The sequence below is a fragment of the Camelina sativa genome, chromosome 9 (assembly GCF_000633955.1).
Source record: "Camelina sativa cultivar DH55 chromosome 9, Cs, whole genome shotgun sequence".
In the NCBI taxonomy this organism is placed as follows: Eukaryota; Viridiplantae; Streptophyta; class Magnoliopsida; order Brassicales; family Brassicaceae; genus Camelina; species Camelina sativa.
The window spans coordinates 29,393,152-29,412,012 of NC_025693.1; the positions used below are offsets into that span (position 1 = coordinate 29,393,152).

Consider the following 18,861-nt stretch of genomic DNA (forward strand, 5'->3'; position numbering starts at 1 on the left):
GACAAAGACCGGTTTAACAACAAGGAACTATAAGAAGATTGATCCAGTCTTATATATGTACACATTACACATGTTGTGAAGCCAAAGTTTCAAAACAATTAGTGATTTAATCTAAACCCTAAATCTTTTATTAACAAAATGAATGAATCAAATCAAATCAAATCATAAGACTAATAAACTTCACATATATGCTAAACATTATCTTCTCTCATTCGTTGGTCTGACATTTCCGGTTAATAAAAGCTTCCAAAGCTTCCCTCATCCACGAGTTCTGACACAACACAATCGCTTCAGACAAAGAAACCCATCTCCGCTGTCTGAATTCAGCTTCAGGCCACTTCTCAAACTGCTGACTAACAAGCAGAGGGAACATGTAACCGTCGTGAACCATTGTATGTCTTTTGCTTTTGTATTGCCATTTCCCAAGTGATTCTTCGAGCTGTCCCGTAACACCAGCTTCTTCGATCGTCTCTCTCAACGCAGCTTCTTCGATTGATTCATCAATCTCCCAACCTCCTTTTGGTAATAACATACCTTTCCCTTTCTTCTGTGCACTTATCAAAAGCACTTCGATCTCTCTTTCTCCTCCACCACCATGTTTCTTGTATCTGTACGGTACACATCTGCACAAGGTTCGAATAATTTCTATAAGATTCCTATAGACCCCCAAATTAGGAAAATTAGGGTTTTGGGAAATTGGAGACATATACATACCCGACGACTTGGCGATGACCTGAGGTACTGTAACGTTGAAGATCTCGACCGGTTCGAGAGACTAAAGAGACGACTTTCTCAATCGGTGCGATCTTCTTGGAGTTGTTGGAGGAAGGGATGTTGTTATCAAACGTCGGTGATAAGTGCGATGTTACGTTTGAAAAGTTTGATATGAATAAAGACACATAGATTCCTGTCATTTATTTTATTTTAATTTTTTTGTTGTTGTTGATGTTTTCTTTTTATCTCTCCGCCGCAATCTCCGATTCAAAGATGGAGGAGTCTCTGAGGAGAGGAGGACGAAGATGAGAAAAGATGTGTGGATTTGTGATGAGGATTGGGTTTTTGTGGAACGCTCTTTTTATATATTGGAAAAAAAAAAAAAAAAAAGTCGCCACGCGCTTCAGATATTTGGTTGATGCGTTCCAACTACATTTTTGGTCGTCAATTAGTTCGGTTAAAGGAATCGAGAGATTCCGGTCTTTTGATTCGGTTACTGAATTGACTTTTTTTTTTTTTTTTTTTTAATTCGGTTTTGAAATTTAGTTCACGTTGACAACTCTTCAAAGCTTTTTTAAAAACAAAATCCAGATTAGAACGGGGGTTAATAAAATACTAATCTCTGCTAACAAAGTAACAATACTCTCTCATTCATTCATATGATTTAATCAAAGTTTTTTTTGATGTGAACGAAACAAAAGTCCGAAGTACCAAAGAACGCGGGATAAGAAGAAGAAGAAGAGAGTGGGAGCGTAGATGCGCGTGGAGAAGCAAAGCAAGTGGAATGACTCGTTTTGTCTGTTTACTTCTTCTTCTATGTATTCCCCACACGACACAACATGTACACGTGCTGGTGCCAACACGGTATTTACGGATTATGTAATAGTATATCTTTGATGACTTTTAAAACGAAACTACTTGAGAGCTATTTTTCCACATATTATTGTTGCTTTTACATCTTCTAGAACAAAAAAAAAAAAAAAAATATGAGGGCTATTTCGATTTTCGACATATTTTTTTTTTTTTTGCTCTTACGGCTTCTATCCGAATATGAATATTAATTAGATATCATAAAACTGACTTATCAAAATTATATGAAGATGGGTGTAAGACTATTTTATTAAGTACCAACATTTTCGAAAGAAAAAAAAAAACTATAAATTTGTTGTGTTTTTTTTTTTTTTAATTAATTGAAATTTATACAGATATATGGAAAAATATTTCAGAATCAACATTTTTTAAAATGAAACAAAAGGGTTTCAAAAACTATAATTTACCGTAGGTATCCATTTGAGGTTTATAATTTGTGTGTTTCACATTTTTTATATTCTCTAGTAGAATTTTTCAACTTCTAACTTAGAAAACCTGATACAAATTATTCCATTACTGAACAACATTTCTTTCGGTCAGGTAATTCAAAAGAAACATAAATAAAACGGATATTTCTGATAATAACAAAGAGAAAAAAAAAATTACAATAAGATCATCCCGAGAAAAGCAGATACAAAGCTATATCCCCAAAAACTGATTCCGAGAGCTGCATTTCTTTTGCTGCTTCCTGAAATATTCTCCGTTTCAATAAGAAGGCACATCAGTTACTTTATCAAGACAAAATATAATCTACTAATTAATTCATCATATCTTTTCAAACTGGAATACTAAGAATTGAAAAAATTCTGCCTATATATGTTATAAAAAAAAAAAACAAAGAAAAATACTACGTAACAATTCCAAATTGTAGAATTTACATTTTTTTCGTGTTGTATCAAACCAAAGCAATATATATGAAATGTTAAATGGAATAGCAAATCCAAAATTTAATATTGATGTATCATCAGAGAAAGTACGTAAATGCATACCGTTGGCCGCAGCTTCCGGCAACGAAGCAGGCGAAGAAGCTTCATCAAGAAAACAAAACATAAATATCAGAACAGCGCATATAGACTCTTACAAAATTGATACAACAATCTCATATTCAGATTACAAATCTAGCTAGAGATTATAAGAAGAAGAAAAAAAACCCACCATTGGTCTTGTTGCAGACTGACAAATCATGATTAATACCACATGAACTAAGGAGATTAAGAGCGGCCTCTTTTGTGAGTGCAATGAATCGGAGCATGTCCGGATGGTTGACCGCGGCGCACAGACACGTCGTCTCTTTCTCGGCGATCTCTTTCATCGGAGCGCAACACCACGACGACGGAGGAATCGGCAAGTGAATGTACGGTTGGCACGGCAACAGTTTTGTCACGCATCGCATTGCCTCTTCTACTTCTCCGAAGAATTGCGCTGTGACTTGAACGGAGTAGAGGATGCTGACGATGGTGACTACGCTGAGGATTCTTGTAATCCCCATTTTTGTTGTTGATAAGTTTTGTTTTGAAAACTCTTTCTTTTTTTCAAAAAAAATAAAAAAGTTTTTTTTGTTTTGCTGAGTAATAATAATATTATCTTATATATAGAGAGAAATTGATGAAATTTGTTTAAAGGGTGACACACATGGAGGTGAGCTTTGTATCTCAATTTTTGAAATTTTTTTATATTACCTGATTTGTTACAATATTATTATATTTTATATAGAGAGAAATGATTTATTTTTTTAAAGAGAATCAAACATGGAGGTACGTTTTGTATCTCAATTTAGTAGATTTTTTATATTACCTGATTTGTTATAATAATATTATCTTATATATAGAGAGAAATGATTAATTTGTTTAAATAGAGTCAAACATGGGGGTAAGTTTTCTATCTCAATTTAGTAGATTTTTATATTACCTGATTTTTTATTATAATATTGAATGCGTAGAGAGAAGTAACGAATACAAAATAAAAATTCTGAATTTGGAATTAAATTGACTGAATGTTAATCACCCCGTCCTGTGTGCATGTAACAAGTACTACACCATGCATGTCCTCACAATCTTGTTATTTAGTCTCTCCATTGGAGAAAATAATATGTCATGAGGTATTAAAATGTTGGGAAAGTGAAGAGTATGTACCAGCATTATTTAGTATATAAAATTATGCATGATATAGAAATATATCAAGTTATTGCTAATTGGTTTTGACTTTGAATTTTGCTATGATTAGCCATCATTTTGAGAAATCATGACACGTATCAATTTACTTATCCTCAAATTCGTTTATGAGTTAAAAGTGAGAGATTTGATACGATATAAATGACATCAAACTATACATTATCTGTTTGCTTATATATTCTTACTACTATTTCAAACTATTTCACCTGTTTTTATCTGCACTATTTCACCATTTTCATTTTTTCTAATGATATGACACTTTTAAAAATGTATGAATTACATAAAATGAAATGAGTATCTAACAGAAATATATTAACAGTACACTAGTTGATTATTTTTTATGTTTTCACTTTTTTGCATAATTTTGTAACTTATTTTATAATGGGTTGACTGTTTGCATAATAAAATATCATGCATAATTTCGTATCAGTGCATACCGTTGTTTGTATGTTGACTGTAGCTTTTTTTGCATAATTTTTCAATCTTTCTTTATCGGCTTTTTCTTTTTGGTTTTCATCGATGCAATTACATGTTTGTATGTTTAGTAGCTTTGCCCTGAATATGATAATTATAAACGATAGAGGGCAATCGAATGTCTCATATATATATACCCCAGTGGGCGAAGCTGGTGTGGTGGACACTTTTAGCCCACTCCAATATTAATGTTGGTGATTTTAGGGTTGGCTGAAGGCTGAAGCTTGTGTACAGTGTGTTTTAAAAGAAAAATCATATCATGACTGATATAAGAAACAATGAAAATGTTTACAACAGATTAAAGATGCTTAATTAAACAAAACACGGACAAAATATAAAAATAGAGACATGTAAGTGACATAATCAAAAGAAGATCAATGCCACAAAAGCAGACAGAAAGCTAAATCGATTGAAGCTGACGGCAGAAGCGGCAGAGGTTCCTGTTCATTGATTAGGCCACATCATTAGTTTGTATAAAACATCATTATAGTTTGTGTATTTTTATGAATGTTTTTGCTTCTCAATGAAATAATGTAACATCAAATTCGAAATTAAATATGAATTAGTGCATACCGTTGGTTGGTCCCGGCGACGCACTAGTAGGAGAAGCTTCATAAAACAAGAGAGAAACATATGAAAATCATGTGATAAAAAAAAAAAAAACATATGAAAATCATGTTAATCTAATTAATACTACTAAAAGTTATTGATCGACGAGATATTAAACCGAAGAATATAATCACACTACTCACAAGCGAGTTTGGCGCAGAGTGAAACGTCAGGGTTAGTTCCACAAGCCTTGGGAAGATCGAGAGCGTTCTCTTTGGTGAGCTTTAGAGCTTTGAGCATCTCAGGGTTGTTAAAAACGGTGCATAAACACTGTGCGTCTGTTTCCACCATCGCTTTCAACACCCCGCAACACGACGATGGAGGAGGAGGATTCACCGAGTGTATGTAAGGCTGACACGGCAACAGTTTTTGCACGCAAGCCATCGCCTGAGGGTTTCCTCCTTCTCCTTGTGCCGTAGCCTGGACGGAGTAGAGGACGACGACGGCTACGACCACAGCCATAATTTTGCTAATTTCCATTGTTCGTTTTGTGATTTTTCTTTTTGAGTTTTTTTTTCTTCTTTTTTTTTTTTGTTTTCGCGTTACGGGTGAGAGTATGTATATGCGTGTTCTTTATAAGTAGAGGAAAATGGAGAATTACATACGATGTTTGTTTTTGTGGTTACTTATGATGGTGAGATTTGTTTATGATTTTTTATTTCATGGATATTTATTACCTGATTTGTTTTGATTAAGTGCATGCCTCGAGGATTAGTGCAAATTTAATTTACGTGGCCTAGTCCTTAGATTACCTCCTAGTACTGAAATCATTTTTCCCCACACGTTTTATTTATACAGTACTGATGAATCTGAGTAAATTTTAATGAAAGGTTACTAGCATTATATATTCTCTGTTTTATAAATAAATTTAAAATGAAAACAATCAATCAAAAATTAAAATCACCATTCAATATTAGGCCATGAATGTTTACAAGTTTTTAAATGGTTTTTGAATTATAATTTGTCTTATAGTTTTTGGTTTTTAGATTCTAGATTTTAAAAAATTAAAATATAGTAAAAAAAAATGGTAATTAAAAACCAAAACTAATTTTAAAACGTAAATGTCTATTACAATTTACAAGTAATACATACAAATGTACATGATTACGTGGCGGATAAATATTGGATCAATGATAATAATCGACGTGGCAACATAATAGAGAAGTGCGCTGAGATGACGTCACTTAGTTCTTCTTAAAAAAAATATATATATATATGGTTTGAGAAAGTGATTGGAAAAAAAGATAATGATGAGAGTCTCAGGTTACACACAGTCATATCGCTGCACTATCTATCTTCACACTCTCTCTCTCTACACTCATTGCGTTCATTCTCGTCCCTTTGTTCTCGTTCTCTCCAACGACGATCTCAACAACGACTTCGACGATACCAGCGCCAACGATTCCCTCTGATTTCGATGATATCGGGGAATCCGAATCTAAGTCCATTGAGGAGCTTGATCCAGGTTCATGGCGTCCAATCTTCGAGCCAGACGATTCCACCGTCCACGTCGCCGCAATATTACTCTGGACTCCACAAAATTCTCGCGGCTTCTTGTGGCGAGTGAAGGGAACACTAGTTTAATGGAGGAAGCGGTCTCAGAGATAGATTCGTCTGCTTCTTCCAGCTGAGACTGAGACTGCAGTCAATATAGCTTTCTGATATCTAAGGATTCTCCCATGATGGTTGAACCAATAGTAAATAGTAACGTTGAATCCTGTTAAAGTTTTGTAAATTTCCTATGACATTATTGTGATTGTATCTCTGAATTCATTGATGAAGTAGGGTTTATCCACCCCTCACAGTTCACCTTGCTGGATAAAGAAGCTGGTTTCTCCAATGTGCATCTCCAGCCTAACGATGGAACCTCAAGCAAGTTCTGGAATCAAGATCACAAATTGGGAATATCCACTGATATACTTGTTCAGTTATGTAAAGATGCCAAACGTGTGTTCTGCTTGCGCTTGAGGACTACAAATGCCATGGAAACGCATGTAATGAGTCTCGAAAAAAGAATATCTCTTCTTCCCCCTGTACTCCCGAGAGTGAAATCATGAAGCATAGCCAAGCTGTTTTGCTGTTAAGCTCAGACTTTGGAACTGCATGGAATGCTAGGTAACTCATATTAAGTAATAATTGTTATGATTGGCTTGATACGTTTCCTAGTCAACTCATAATATTTTATCTTTATTTCAACAGAAGGTGGGGTAATTGGTTTGTTTGTTTGTTTGTTTGTAGTGTTCGACAGAAGACTATGGACTTCGTCGCACCGTGCAAGGTCAGGAAGATGAATAACAAGCTATGCCCCAATAAGCTTTGTTACAAATGCTTATTAAACAGGTTCGTTTTTTAATTTCATTGTTTTTTTTTTCCCGAGACTATAATGGACCTAATGGTTTCTTATTATGTGTGTTTTTTATTTGAATCATATCCTCATAGGCATGGTGAGAATGCAGTAGAAGTTGGTAAGTTGGACGATCGGGTATGTCATCAATGTAGAGGCATATGCATCTGCAGTGTGTGCAGGTGCACGTCTTTGAGATTAGAGCTTTGTCAATGAAATAAAGTTTTTTAAAAATAAAATGGTTGTATGGATTTTATAGGGTAAGACGAGGGGCTTAACCCCACTGGAATTTTGGTACATAAAGCTAGAGCTTGTGTGTTAGCTTCAGGATTGATTCCTAGTAATGTTTTTCAGACTGAAGTTTCTCTAACTACTTGATAAGCTATTATTTTTCTGTAATTCCTAGTAATGTTTTAAAATTTTAAAAAAACCCAAAATTATGATCTACCATTGGAGCATACAATTTTACAGTTTCTTAAAAAATGTTTTAACCAAACAATTTTCAAAACTTAATATTAAAATATTCCTAACCTCACTCTTAGGGGACTAGTTTTGTAGGTTTCTCTGTAAACGCCATTCAGTATTTACCCCGTATGAATATTTGATAATACAATAATGGTTGCATATATATATATATATATTTTGGATTTTGGAGTATGAAATATGTAATAATAGCTCAAGGATTATGTGGACTATGGTCAAAGGTGGTGTTAGTAACTTGGGCTACAAGTCCCAGGGTCAAAGTCGTTATATGTATAAGACTGAGTCCCACGAAATTTGTCCAATTACGTAATCACCTTGCTTCCTCTCCATCTGTTTTGACTTTTGATTGTTTCTCTCATTTTCTCAAATCGATCAAATCTCTGAGAAGTGAAAAGCAGAGCAACAACAAATAAACCACAAGAAGGTACTAGGTAGAATGAGAGTATCATGTTACAGGATCGTAGTCTTGCCTCTTCTGCTCATTTTCTCGCTTGTTATTAATCGAGTTCAGGCGCAGTACTTCGTTCTCAATTTCCCGGATGACATTTTTCTTAGTGACTTTGACAATAACAGCACCAACGAATACTCTGGCTACGGCGATCTCGGGCAATCGGAATCAATATCCGAGCAAGAACTTGATCCTGGCTCTTGGCGCCCAATCTTTGAGCTGGACAAGTCTTCTACCGTTGACCTTACGTTGACGCGGTACTACTCTTCCCTCCAGAAGATTATCTCTGCGGCGAGCGAAGGAAACACCAGGTTGATGGAGGAAGCAGTTACAGAGCTAGAAGCGTCTGCATCAGCGGGAGATCTGCACGCGAAATCTGTGATGGGGTTTGTGTATGGGATCGGGATGATACGAGAGACGAGTGAAGCCAAATCGTTTCTACAACATCAGTTAGCGGCAGAGGGAGGGGATATGCAATCGAAGATGGCACTTGCATACAGATATATAAGGCTAGATGTAAGCAAGCTTAAGTTCTTTCGTTTCTTGGGAAATGTTCTGGATGGCTAAGTATGTGTTTCTTGATTCTTATAACAGATGCATGATAAAGCTGCTCAGTTATATAGTGAACTAGCAGAGGCAGCATTCAATAGCTTTATGATCTCTAAGGACTACACCATGTTTGTACCAATTATTAGAATTCATAGAGGAAAAGCTGAAGATAAAAATATGCTAAAGAAATTCCACGGGGAAGATGCTGAAGATTTCAAGGTAATGGACCACTATGCACAGATTGGTTACCCTTCAGCAATGTACAGAGTTGGTTTATTTTACTACTTCGGTCTGAGAGGATTAAGACGAGACCACGCCAAGGGAGTTTACTGGTTTTCAAAGGCAGTAGAGAAGGGAGAACTGAATTCAATGGGAATCATGGGTGATATATATTCCCGAGGAGCTGGTGTTGAGAGGAACTATACCAAGGCGTTTCAATGTCTCACACTTGCTGCTGAACAAGGTCTCTTCTCAGCATTTAATGGCCTCGGGTACTTGTATCTCAAAGGCTATGGAGTAGCTAAAAACTATACTAAGGTCAGTAAAATATATAATTAAAGCAAGTATCAAGCAAAAGGGATGTTTTTTTCATTTTCGTTCCTTCAACAATATCTCTGCAATTGTAGGCAAGAGAATATTTTGAGAAGGCTGCTGATAGTGAAGACCTAATTGGGATGTATTACCTTGGAATGTTGTATCTTAAAGGCATTGGAGTCAAAAGAGATGTGAAGCAAGCAACCAAATACTTCCTTGTGGCTGCAAATGCTGAACTACCTAAGGCTATTTATCAAATGGCCAAGATGTTACATGTTGCCGCCGGGATCAAAAAGAACATAAACATGCTGAAATTGGTAACTGATTTCCTTCAATGCAATGAGCTTTATATCCATATGGTTTAAGTGAAAATGAAAGTCTGAAAAAAATCTGATTGTGTTCTGTTTGGATTATTGCTTCAAAAGATTAGCTAATTGATAGTTCATCAATGGTATTTCCATGTCTTGCTCATTAATGAAAGATGTCTCGTTTTCTTTAATTGAGGTAGGAGTGGTCTAAGGGCATCTCCATTGGGAGATCACTATTTTGAAGCTCTTATATTTTTTTAGGAGTAAAAAATATACTTTTACAAAATAAGAACTTTGTGTTTGTTAATTAAAATTATACTTCTCCAATGGTAAACTCTTATTGGAGTTCTTATTTTTGAATTTTTTTTTTTAATATAACTAATTTAAGTGGAACATTTAGTTTAACTTGTGAATATAGCTGTGAACTGCTCACTCACACGCTGAACATCTCTTGGATTGATGTTGAGTTGCCGATGAAAGTGGAAGCCATCTTCAGACCAGTAGGTGGGGATGTCACAGACGGTTGACTTCAAAGTAGAACGAGTTCTTGTTCTGCATGTTCAGCATCTGCTCATCAAATTCCTTTGTGCTCATCTTGCCACGGAACATAGCAGAGGCAGTGAGATAGTGTCCATGTCTTGGGTCTGCAGCACACATCATGTTCTTGGAGTCCCACATTTGCTGGGTGAGTTCAGGAACTGTGAGGGAACAGTACTGCTGAGAACCTCTTGATGTGAGAGGAGGAAATCCCACCATGAAGAAGTGAAGACGAGGGAATGGGATGAGATTCACAGCAAGCTTACGGAGGTCAGAGTTCAGCTGACCAGGGAACCTCAGACAGCAAGTCACACCAGACATGGTCGCAGAGATCAAGTGGTTCAAATCACCAACTGCAGACATTGAACAAACCAAGTATGTAAGCCATAGACACATACAACAAACAACATGATGAAGCACATCAACAAAGCTTGCAGAGGCAACTATATTATAAAGCAAACTGTATACTATCACAATTCCATAAACATCAAAAAACATGATGAAGCACAGTAACAAAACTTGCAGAGGCAACTATATTATCAAGCAGACTGTATATTTTCACAAATCCATAGACAAACCAATAGCACATGCCACTGGAAACAGTAACAAAACGATAGAGACTTGCAGATCAGAAATAGTGATACCAAACAATGACATAATCACTATCTAGACAACGCATATATGAACAAAGAACAACTAATCTTAGCATTCGTGAAGAGCAGTATAGGATAATGAGTCTTACAGCTGGGAGTAGTGAGTTTGAGAGTCCTGAAGCAGATATCGTACAAGACCTCGTTGTTGAGACCATGCACTCATCAGCATTCTCAACAAGCTGATTATAAGAATGTGAAGAAGGTTGAAACTTTGAAACTACAGAAATAAAAGTTCCAATCTTTTATCAAATTTTTTAGCAAACGAACAAACATTGGAAACTATATATATCCCTTTGATTTCAAATTAGCAAGTAGTTCACACCAAATCACTTCATACAACGGACAAAGGGGGAAATTGCAATACAAAAACGAAACAGAGGTTAAGATTTGACTGTACCGAGAGAAACCCATCTTCAGCTTCCTTCCCCACAGCAAATCTCCGTGAGTTCCATATCCAAACTCGTCGATAGATCAGAACCTCTGATGTGTTGTTTTGATTGCTTAATCATCACCTCAGACTGAAGATTGTTTAATCAAAAAGAGCAAAGAACGGAGATTGGTTAATCGCAAATATGAGAATTTGGGGAGTGAAGGTAGGAACGGTGCCGCAAAAGAGATGTGGAGAAGAAAGAGAAAGAAGAGAAAAAAAGAAAAAAATTGTTTTTTATATCAAAAATAAAACCTATCATATGGCTACACGTACCAATAAGAGTTGATAAGAGTTGGTCTCAAAACTTACTAATTAAGAGGCAAGTCTTATGTTTTTAATCAATTTTGATTTATTTTTTTGTCCCAAATAAATAACAAAAAATAAGAATCTTGCTAAAGTCTCCCAATGGACTTGCTCTAAGTACCTTAAAGGGTTTAGGGTGTAATACACTTATTTCTACTTATGGTTGTCTCTCTGCTATTTGATTTTCACTCTGTCTTGCTATTACAGTATTGTGAGTTAACATTTTTTGAGGAACTTTGTACTTGATCGCTTATTCACTTTGCTAGCATTTTGGTTGCAGGCTGCGGCTCTTTACAAGTCAGTAGCGGAAAGAGGACCATGGAGTTCTCTATCTAGATGGGCTCTAGAAGCTTACGTTAAAGGTGATTTGGGAAAGGCTTTTATATTGTACTCAAGAATGGCAGAGCTTGGTTACGAAGTAGCACAAAGTAACGCTGCATGGATCCTCGATAAATACGGTGAAAAGAGCATGTGTATGGGAGTTTCTGGATTTTGCACGGATAAAGAGAGGCAGGAGCGGGCTCATGATTTGTGGTTGCGTGCCTCTAAACAAGGAAACGACTATGCTGCTTTGCTTGTGGGAGATGCATATTACTACGGCCGGGTAAGTTTGCACTTGTTCACAAACTTAGTGTGCTGACTGATTCCTCATGATGCTTGTACTCGTGTTTTCTCAGGGTAAGGAGAGGGATTTTGTGCGTGCAGCAGAGGCATACATGTATGCAACATCTCAATCAAATGCACAAGCTATGTTCAACCTCGGTTACATGCATGAATATGGACAAGGGATTCCCTATGATCTCAATCTTGCTAAAAGTTACTACGATCAAGCCCTCGAGAACGAACCTGTCTCCAAATTGCCTAATATGTCTATCATGCTTGCTTTTGTGAGGTTGTGGATTCGCAGAAACTATGTTGATATTTCCATCATGGTGACTCTTCTTCTAGCCTTTATTATAACTGTTCTACATCTCCGTGAGAGACGGCGACACCTCAGAGTTCTTATCGGATCACATCGGTCCTGACGTTGCACAACCTCTCGTCATTGTGTCTATTGCTTTCACCAACGAATCCTGATGTGTTTATATATGTACAGGTTGATTAATACTAGTTGTGTAGTCGTGACACTGTACAGGTTGATTCCTATTTGTTTTATATGTATATAAATTGGTTTGTACTTTCTATCTAACTCACTTTGATTTTTGATAAAATGATGTTTACTCGAATGAAATTTACGATTGAGGATCGAAGTAGTTATATATATACGTTATATTTCAACAATAGACAACAATGGTCAAAGCCATTGGTAGTAACTTTTATATCAAGAAAACGTGGCTTGCAGAAAATGGTAGTGTTTATGACTTGCATGTTTTTTAATTTCTTCTTAATTAAACTGAATCAACGAATATGAATCATCGTTGAATATGCAATTTAATAATACGACATCCACGTACTTGCGTTTAAGCGGCCCTCACGTTGAGCCAAAAACAAATAATGTGACGAATGACGATAAGTTAATAACATAAAGAAATTGTATATTTTAAAACTCCACTGAATATTTTCGCTCCTTATAATAATCATTAACATTCATTATTCGAAGTTAGTAACCACATTTCAGTTTCGTCTGTTTGTATCAATTTAATCGTCTTTCTCGTCTCGTAGGAGAAAAATGTCGTTGATGGATAATCTATTAGGTATCCTCCGCGTTCGTGTCAAACGCGGTGTAAACCTCGCCGTACGTGATGTCTCTAGCAGCGATCCTTACGTCGTCCTCAAGCTAGGTCGCCAGGTTTCTCTCTATCTCTCTGTCTCTCTCTCAAACTAATTTTCAGAAACATATATACAACAAGCTCAGAATTCAAAACTCTTTTTTTGCAGAAACTCAAAACTAGAGTGGTGAAGAAAAACATAAACCCACAATGGGAAGAAGATTTGACATTCACAGTCACCGACCCTAATCTCCCGCTCACTCTGGTAAACATTTTTTTTAACATTTCACTTTCTTAACCAAACCGGTCCGGTCCTAGAATTACAAAATCTTATTTGGTTTAAAAACAGATAGTGTACGACCACGACCTCTTCAGCAAAGACGACAAAATGGGAAACGCAGAGATCGATTTGAAACCGTACATAGAAGCTTTACGAATGGAGCTCTCAGGTTTACCAGAAGGAACCATCATAACAACGATCGGTCCAAACCGTGGAAACTGCTTAGCTGAAGAAAGCTACATCCGTTGGATCAACGACCGTATCGTTCAGAACATTTGTCTCCGACTCCGCAACGTCGAGCGTGGTGAAGTCGAGATCGAACTCCAATGGATTGATCTCCCCGGTTCTAAAGGCTTGTAAACAAAAATTTAACAATTACTTATGGGCTTTTCTCCTATATTGTGCTAAGCCCATATACGAGAGTCCGGCTCGGTAATTTTATACACACAAAGAAAAAAAAAAAAAACATATACTAAAATTGAAAACATACTTTATGATAAAAGTATTTAATAAAATATGTGTGTTTGAAGCCATTGGTTTTGCGTCTGCCCAAGACGACGGCACGAATTTTAGTGATTGATGTTTAGTTTAAAAGGAATCATCAAGTTATCGAAAGGACAAGATATTTTTTACGTTTTCGTATATTCTCTCTTTTTATTTTTCTTTTGTTTTTTTTCCTTTTAACGAAGTGAAGAAAAAAAAGAAAAAGAGATGAAAAAGATAACTTTTGTGCAGCAATAGCCAGCTTTTGAGGAACACAATATATATATAACTTAAATTTTTTTGAAACTGAGTAAGAAAAAGTTGGTAATTTTTCAGATCCTTTTTTATAATATTCTCTGTTCTATTTCTTATATATTCTTTTTATAGGTTCAGCCTTTTTATAGAACCCAAAACCGTGCAAAAGAAGATTAAAATAAAATTTTAATAATATATATAAAAAGGTTTTGTGAAAGCATCTAATCTATCTATCTATACTACATTATATGCTTTTTTCATTGATTCGTAGCCGTAGATCGGTATTTGGTCTGATGTTTTCTTTTGGTCGGGTGAAACTTTCGAAATTGTAAAACAGACCCTTTTATTCTTGATTTATATCTTAAACATCCCCCTATGTTTATTATCATCCAAAAAGTAGTGAAAACATTGAGTTCGGGTCGGATGATGCTTAATGAAGCTGACTAGAGTGCCACGCCTCTAATTTTGAATTTGAATTTTCATTTGTACCCCTAGCCCCCATCATTAACCTCTCTGCGCATGCCTCTCCTTTGGTTCTCACTTCTCACTCTCTCTCTTCCTCTACTTCTTTTACTTTTAATAAAATCCATTTGTAAAATTTTAGGAATACTAAAGTTATTTATTTGGACAATAATATCTTCGATCCATCAAAACTAATTTATTTTTACATATATAATTATGTTTATAGTAAATCGGTATGATTACTTTGCAGATATTTTCAAAATCAAATTATACGTGGTTAATTTTTGTTTATGTCTACCATCTCTATTTGAATTTATTCATAAAAGCTAAAAACATTTCATATCAAATAGGAATCTTCATTAGCCATCATCCGTTCATTAGTGGGGGAGTATTTGATTTGATTACAATTAGAAGGCATGCTTTAGCTAAGCGTGTTAAAGCACAAACGCATGGACCTTCGGTTTGCGTGAGAAGTAGCATATGCAATGCATACATATAGTAACTTCTAATGAAAAAATTAATCATAGATTCATAGATGTAGTTTATTTCTTTTATAATTCATGTAGATGTGTATACGGTACTTATGAGTAGTGATTAATAATCAAATAATGAAATTTCCTTTTGTGATTCATAATTGTCCATTTCATCTTTTTACTTAATCGTCTATTTCTATTTGTTTCTGAAACAATCACCAATGAGACTCATAATAGTTAAAAAGGATATAATTTGTATAAATAAGTTGCCATCATAATAATATGGTAAAAATCCGTCGAAACAGCATATTTTGTAATCTCTAACCGCATGAGAACGATGCATAAAATAAAGTAAATAATCTACTTTTCAAATACAACGGCTAGCTCCAAATCGTAGAATTAAGTATTCAGCCGAATTAATTTTAGGTTGTGGAACATATACTATAACTCAAGTATATCTTTTGGTTTCTCGTGCATGCTTTTTTTTTTTTTGTTTTTGGTTTTCTCATGCATGTTATCATTCGCATTGATTAACGTATTAAATGAGAATAGTTTGTCGATTTCTAAGACCAACTTTTTAATACTATTGAATTTTAATTTTTAAAGCATAGTATATCCTAAAGGTGTTAAAATTAGTCAAAATTTGCTTTAGGAAACCTAATTATCTTTACCCTCTTTTCCATTTTTTCCCGTTTAAAGTGTTTGCATTTAGGTCAATTATAATTTTCTTGTTTTAAGTGTTTTGCATGCTAAAAGGTCAAACAAAAAAAAAACATGGCGAGGAAACTCGAATTATTAATTATTTTAGATCAGAACAATCCCTATATTATTTTATAAGTATTGTGCTTTGAAGAAAAGTTTGAAAAACATTGGAAAAATAAAAAGCTGGAAAGCAAAAAAAAAAGAAAAAGAAGAAAAAGAAGAAGAAGAGCTGTGTGTTGTAATTGTATGGGATGATGAAAGAGCAGAGAGACTGGTTTGATGGAATATTGTGTTTCCTCAAATATCAGCAGCACTCCTCATTATATCATCAACCGATTTGCTTTTGTACGGAGTTTTAAAATATTTCTAGATAAAAGCAAACACAACATCAGACTGATCTATCTCTATGACTATGTTACACAAAACCAGAACCACTCTCTTTTTATTTATCTTCTTTTTAAAAAATCTTTTATCCATTGTTATTTTATTCTTTTATTTCTTTTTGATGAATTTATAGTATCTTGAAAGTTTTGTTACTGTATTATTTTGTTTTCACCAAACTGCAACACACACACACAAAAAATATAAAACCAGTTAAATTACTATGTGTTAAAACTGTATTAAATCATATAAAAATATGTGTTTAATATGGTTTTATTAGAGTTATTCCATATAAAACCAGTTAAATTACTAGGCTTTCCATATGATTTCACCATCTAATCCACACACACACACACACACACAAATTAGGCTGCACGAGTTGCGGTATTGGTTTGCCTTCCTTAACAACCCAAATAGCCAGCCATTTAAAATTTTGTCTTCGAACCATGTAAACTTTGGCACTTGAATTCACAAAAAATATCTTTACAGTATGCGTAATGGTATACACATAGCTAGCTAAACATTGAATACATTTGAATAAATGAGCATGCCTCGCCTCAACCGCATCAAACATACTCTCTTAACAATATTAATATCTCTATTGAGATATATAATTGCGTTTGTGCTATTATATGGCATCACTTCTATTGGAAAAACATAGTTCCCATGCAATGATAACTCAACATTAATGATATTACATAGACACATAGTTCGCTTTCATCCCTAACAACTAAAAGTCTCCAATTAGGATCTACGATTGCAACAATTTTCTAAAAACTTACAAACCCTTCTTTGAGAGAAGTCTTTTGATCTTTAAAACCAATTTTCTAAGTTCATATAAACACCCAATCGGGCCTATCACTTTTATAAACCAGTTTTTTTATTTTTTGTATAGCTACTTTTACTTGTTGTAATATTATGTCTAAATTTATTATATTTTAATTACTAAATCGGGACTATTACTAATATAATAAATATAGTAATAAAATAGAGATAAATTTATCTACTTAATTAATTCATATACTTATTACTATTTACAAAAGAACAAAAAAAAAAACTCACAGAAGCAAAAACAGAGAGCCTCTGCTTTGGACTAGGCCTGGGCACTAATACCCGTTATCCGTACTCGACCCGTTACTCGGCTCGTACCCGTCCCGAAAAAAAGGGTACCCGCAGCTTTAGGGTCGAGTAAAGGGTATTATAATTATATTACCCGTGAGTAAGGGACGAGTATAGGGTATTAGTTTAGTTTTCAATACCCGTCCCGTTACTCGGCCCTTTACCCGTTTTGCTACCCGACCCGTAAATACCCGTTAATATTTTGTATTATTATTATTATTATTTATTATTAATTTATAGAGTTAGAGTTAAAACCTAAGTTCAACTTAGCCTAACTGAATTAATATATTATTTTTATTTTCAAAATTCGTAATTTTATAATTTTGGAACTATATATTGCATAAATTTATGAATTTTTCATTTTTTGGATTTCAAAAGATAAAATTATTATTGCGATTATTAACATTTTTTTATCGGGTACTCGTTTTCCGGGTAATAATAAAGGGTCGGGACGAGTAAAGGGTCAACTATTTTTTACCGGGTACCCGTTTCTCCGGGTACCCGTTATTTAAGGGTCGAGTATGAGTAAATTTTTTCTGTTACCCGTTAGGGTCGGGACGAGTAAAGGGTCGGAGAAAATTCAAGGGTACCCGTCCCGTGCCCAGCCCTACTTTGGACTACGCAAAACGCACAAGGCCGCCTCTCTTTCACTATCCCCGAAGCTCCACCACGCACCTACATCAGGCCATCCAACAACCATTTTTATTTCGTTTTTATTACCTTCTTTTGTCCTATTACAATCAAAATTTACATTACATTACATCACTCATTTATGTTGGAATGTTATTTTCTAACCAAAAAGAATATATATATGGTACATATATTTCCCCTTTTCACTTGAGCTTTTCGAAAATTACATTTAATGTTTTCTACTCCTACACGAAACTAGTTCTGAAAAAACTAATCGAACGAAAATGACAAAAAATTTTAGTTTCATTTCAAAAAGAAAAAATTTATATATATATATATATAGCATTTAGAAAGAATAAAGAAAAAAATATATTTCTCAACGGAAAAAAAAACAGAAGAATATAAAAATGTGGTCACTTCTCAACAACACTCACTTTACTCTTTTTTCCCTCTTCACACACTTCTCTCCCAAACTAAAGACAAAACTCTCTCTCTCTCTCTCTCTCTCTCTCTCTCTTCTCTCTTTTCACACTCTGTTCTCCGGCGAAAGAAAGATGATAACGGCGACGGACTTTTACCATGTCATGACGGCTATGGTTCCGTTATACGTAGCTATGATCCTCGCTTACGGCTCAGTCAAATGGTGGAAAATATTCACACCAGACCAGTGCTCCGGCATAAACCGTTTCGTAGCTCTCTTCGCCGTTCCTCTCCTCTCTTTCCACTTCATCGCCGCTAACAACCCTTACGCCATGAACCTCCGTTTCCTCGCCGCTGACTCACTTCAAAAGGTCATCGTCCTCTCTCTCCTCTTCCTCTGGTGCAAACTCAGCCGCAACGGCTCGTTAGACTGGACCATAACACTCTTCTCACTCTCCACTCTCCCAAACACTCTAGTCATGGGGATACCACTACTCAAAGGCATGTACGGTGACTTCTC

General features: G+C 35.1%; 6 protein-coding genes and 1 long non-coding RNA gene across 8 annotated transcripts in view; 3 read left to right on the top strand and 4 right to left on the bottom strand.

Annotated features, from left to right (window-relative positions):
* Positions 26-1,065, bottom strand: LOC104712967 (nudix hydrolase 21, chloroplastic-like). The gene is made up of 2 exons (XM_010429978.2): positions 715-1,065; positions 26-623 (listed from the first exon to the last, which is right to left on the bottom strand). Exons 1-2 carry the CDS (start codon positions 912-914, stop codon positions 209-211), a joined length of 615 nt encoding a protein of 204 aa, XP_010428280.1. The 5' UTR covers positions 915-1,065; the 3' UTR covers positions 26-208.
* LOC104715836 lies at positions 2,187-3,073 on the bottom strand. Its single transcript, XM_010433208.1, has 3 exons — positions 2,740-3,073; positions 2,574-2,612; positions 2,187-2,272 (listed from the first exon to the last, which is right to left on the bottom strand). The coding sequence occupies exons 1-3, from the start codon at positions 3,071-3,073 to the stop codon at positions 2,187-2,189; spliced, it is 459 nt and encodes a 152-aa protein (XP_010431510.1).
* LOC104712968 (protein YLS3-like) lies at positions 4,593-5,318 on the bottom strand. Its single transcript, XM_010429980.1, has 3 exons — positions 4,982-5,318; positions 4,803-4,838; positions 4,593-4,669 (listed from the first exon to the last, which is right to left on the bottom strand). Exons 1-3 carry the CDS (start codon positions 5,316-5,318, stop codon positions 4,593-4,595), a joined length of 450 nt encoding a protein of 149 aa, XP_010428282.1.
* On the top strand, positions 7,986-12,549 carry LOC104712970 (ERAD-associated E3 ubiquitin-protein ligase component HRD3A-like). Its single transcript, XM_010429981.2, has 5 exons — positions 7,986-8,629; positions 8,708-9,199; positions 9,289-9,513; positions 11,708-12,031; positions 12,105-12,549. The coding sequence occupies exons 1-5, from the start codon at positions 8,102-8,104 to the stop codon at positions 12,450-12,452; spliced, it is 1,917 nt and encodes a 638-aa protein (XP_010428283.1). The 5' UTR covers positions 7,986-8,101; the 3' UTR covers positions 12,453-12,549.
* LOC104712969 lies at positions 9,727-11,444 on the bottom strand. 2 transcript variants are annotated; one of them, XR_755565.2, is made up of 3 exons: positions 11,092-11,444; positions 10,784-10,911; positions 9,727-10,394 (listed from the first exon to the last, which is right to left on the bottom strand). It is a non-coding gene; the product is annotated as an uncharacterized LOC104712969 (long non-coding RNA). The 2 variants fall into 2 exon arrangements; XR_755564.2 differs by having other exon boundaries at positions 10,784-11,425.
* On the top strand, positions 12,949-14,022 carry LOC104712971 (protein C2-DOMAIN ABA-RELATED 3-like). Its single transcript, XM_010429982.1, has 3 exons — positions 12,949-13,216; positions 13,306-13,401; positions 13,486-14,022. Exons 1-3 carry the CDS (start codon positions 13,097-13,099, stop codon positions 13,774-13,776), a joined length of 507 nt encoding a protein of 168 aa, XP_010428284.1. The 5' UTR covers positions 12,949-13,096; the 3' UTR covers positions 13,777-14,022.
* The window catches only part of LOC104715837 (auxin efflux carrier component 1-like), a 4,535-nt gene continuing 4,020 nt past the window's right edge, over positions 18,347-18,861 (top strand). The window contains exon 1 of the mRNA XM_019230078.1: positions 18,347-18,859. Within this exon, the coding sequence (XP_019085623.1) occupies positions 18,476-18,859 (384 nt within the window). The 5' untranslated portion in view covers positions 18,347-18,475. The remainder of the gene's footprint in view (positions 18,860-18,861) is intronic.

Bases quoted from the DNA above. Each gene is read 5' to 3' on its own strand.
- LOC104715836 (XM_010433208.1), bottom strand. From the start codon at position 3,073: ATGGGGATTACAAGAATCCTCAGCGTAGTCACCATCGTCAGCATCCTC. The intron at 2,613-2,739 runs GTGGGTTTTTTT...TTCTTGATGAAG, and splicing joins AGTCTGCAACAAGACCAATG to CTTCTTCGCCTGCTTCGTTG. The intron at 2,273-2,573 runs GTATGCATTTAC...AGAATATTTCAG, and splicing joins GCCGGAAGCTGCGGCCAACG to GAAGCAGCAAAAGAAATGCA.
- LOC104712967 (XM_010429978.2), bottom strand. From the start codon at position 914: ATGACAGGAATCTATGTGTCTTTATTCATATCAAACTTTTCAAACGTA. The intron at 624-714 runs GTATGTATATGT...AACCTTGTGCAG, and splicing joins GGTCATCGCCAAGTCGTCGG to ATGTGTACCGTACAGATACA.
- LOC104712968 (XM_010429980.1), bottom strand. From the start codon at position 5,318: ATGGAAATTAGCAAAATTATGGCTGTGGTCGTAGCCGTCGTCGTCCTC. The intron at 4,839-4,981 runs GTGAGTAGTGTG...TGTTTTATGAAG, and splicing joins ACTCTGCGCCAAACTCGCTT to CTTCTCCTACTAGTGCGTCG. The intron at 4,670-4,802 runs GTATGCACTAAT...ATCAATGAACAG, and splicing joins GTCGCCGGGACCAACCAACG to GAACCTCTGCCGCTTCTGCC.
- LOC104712971 (XM_010429982.1), top strand. From the start codon at position 13,097: ATGTCGTTGATGGATAATCTATTAGGTATCCTCCGCGTTCGTGTCAAA. The intron at 13,217-13,305 runs GTTTCTCTCTAT...CTTTTTTTGCAG, and splicing joins TCCTCAAGCTAGGTCGCCAG to AAACTCAAAACTAGAGTGGT. The intron at 13,402-13,485 runs GTAAACATTTTT...GTTTAAAAACAG, and splicing joins CTAATCTCCCGCTCACTCTG to ATAGTGTACGACCACGACCT.
- LOC104712970 (XM_010429981.2), top strand. From the start codon at position 8,102: ATGAGAGTATCATGTTACAGGATCGTAGTCTTGCCTCTTCTGCTCATT. The intron at 8,630-8,707 runs GTAAGCAAGCTT...TTCTTATAACAG, and splicing joins ACAGATATATAAGGCTAGAT to ATGCATGATAAAGCTGCTCA. The intron at 12,032-12,104 runs GTAAGTTTGCAC...GTGTTTTCTCAG, and splicing joins ATGCATATTACTACGGCCGG to GGTAAGGAGAGGGATTTTGT.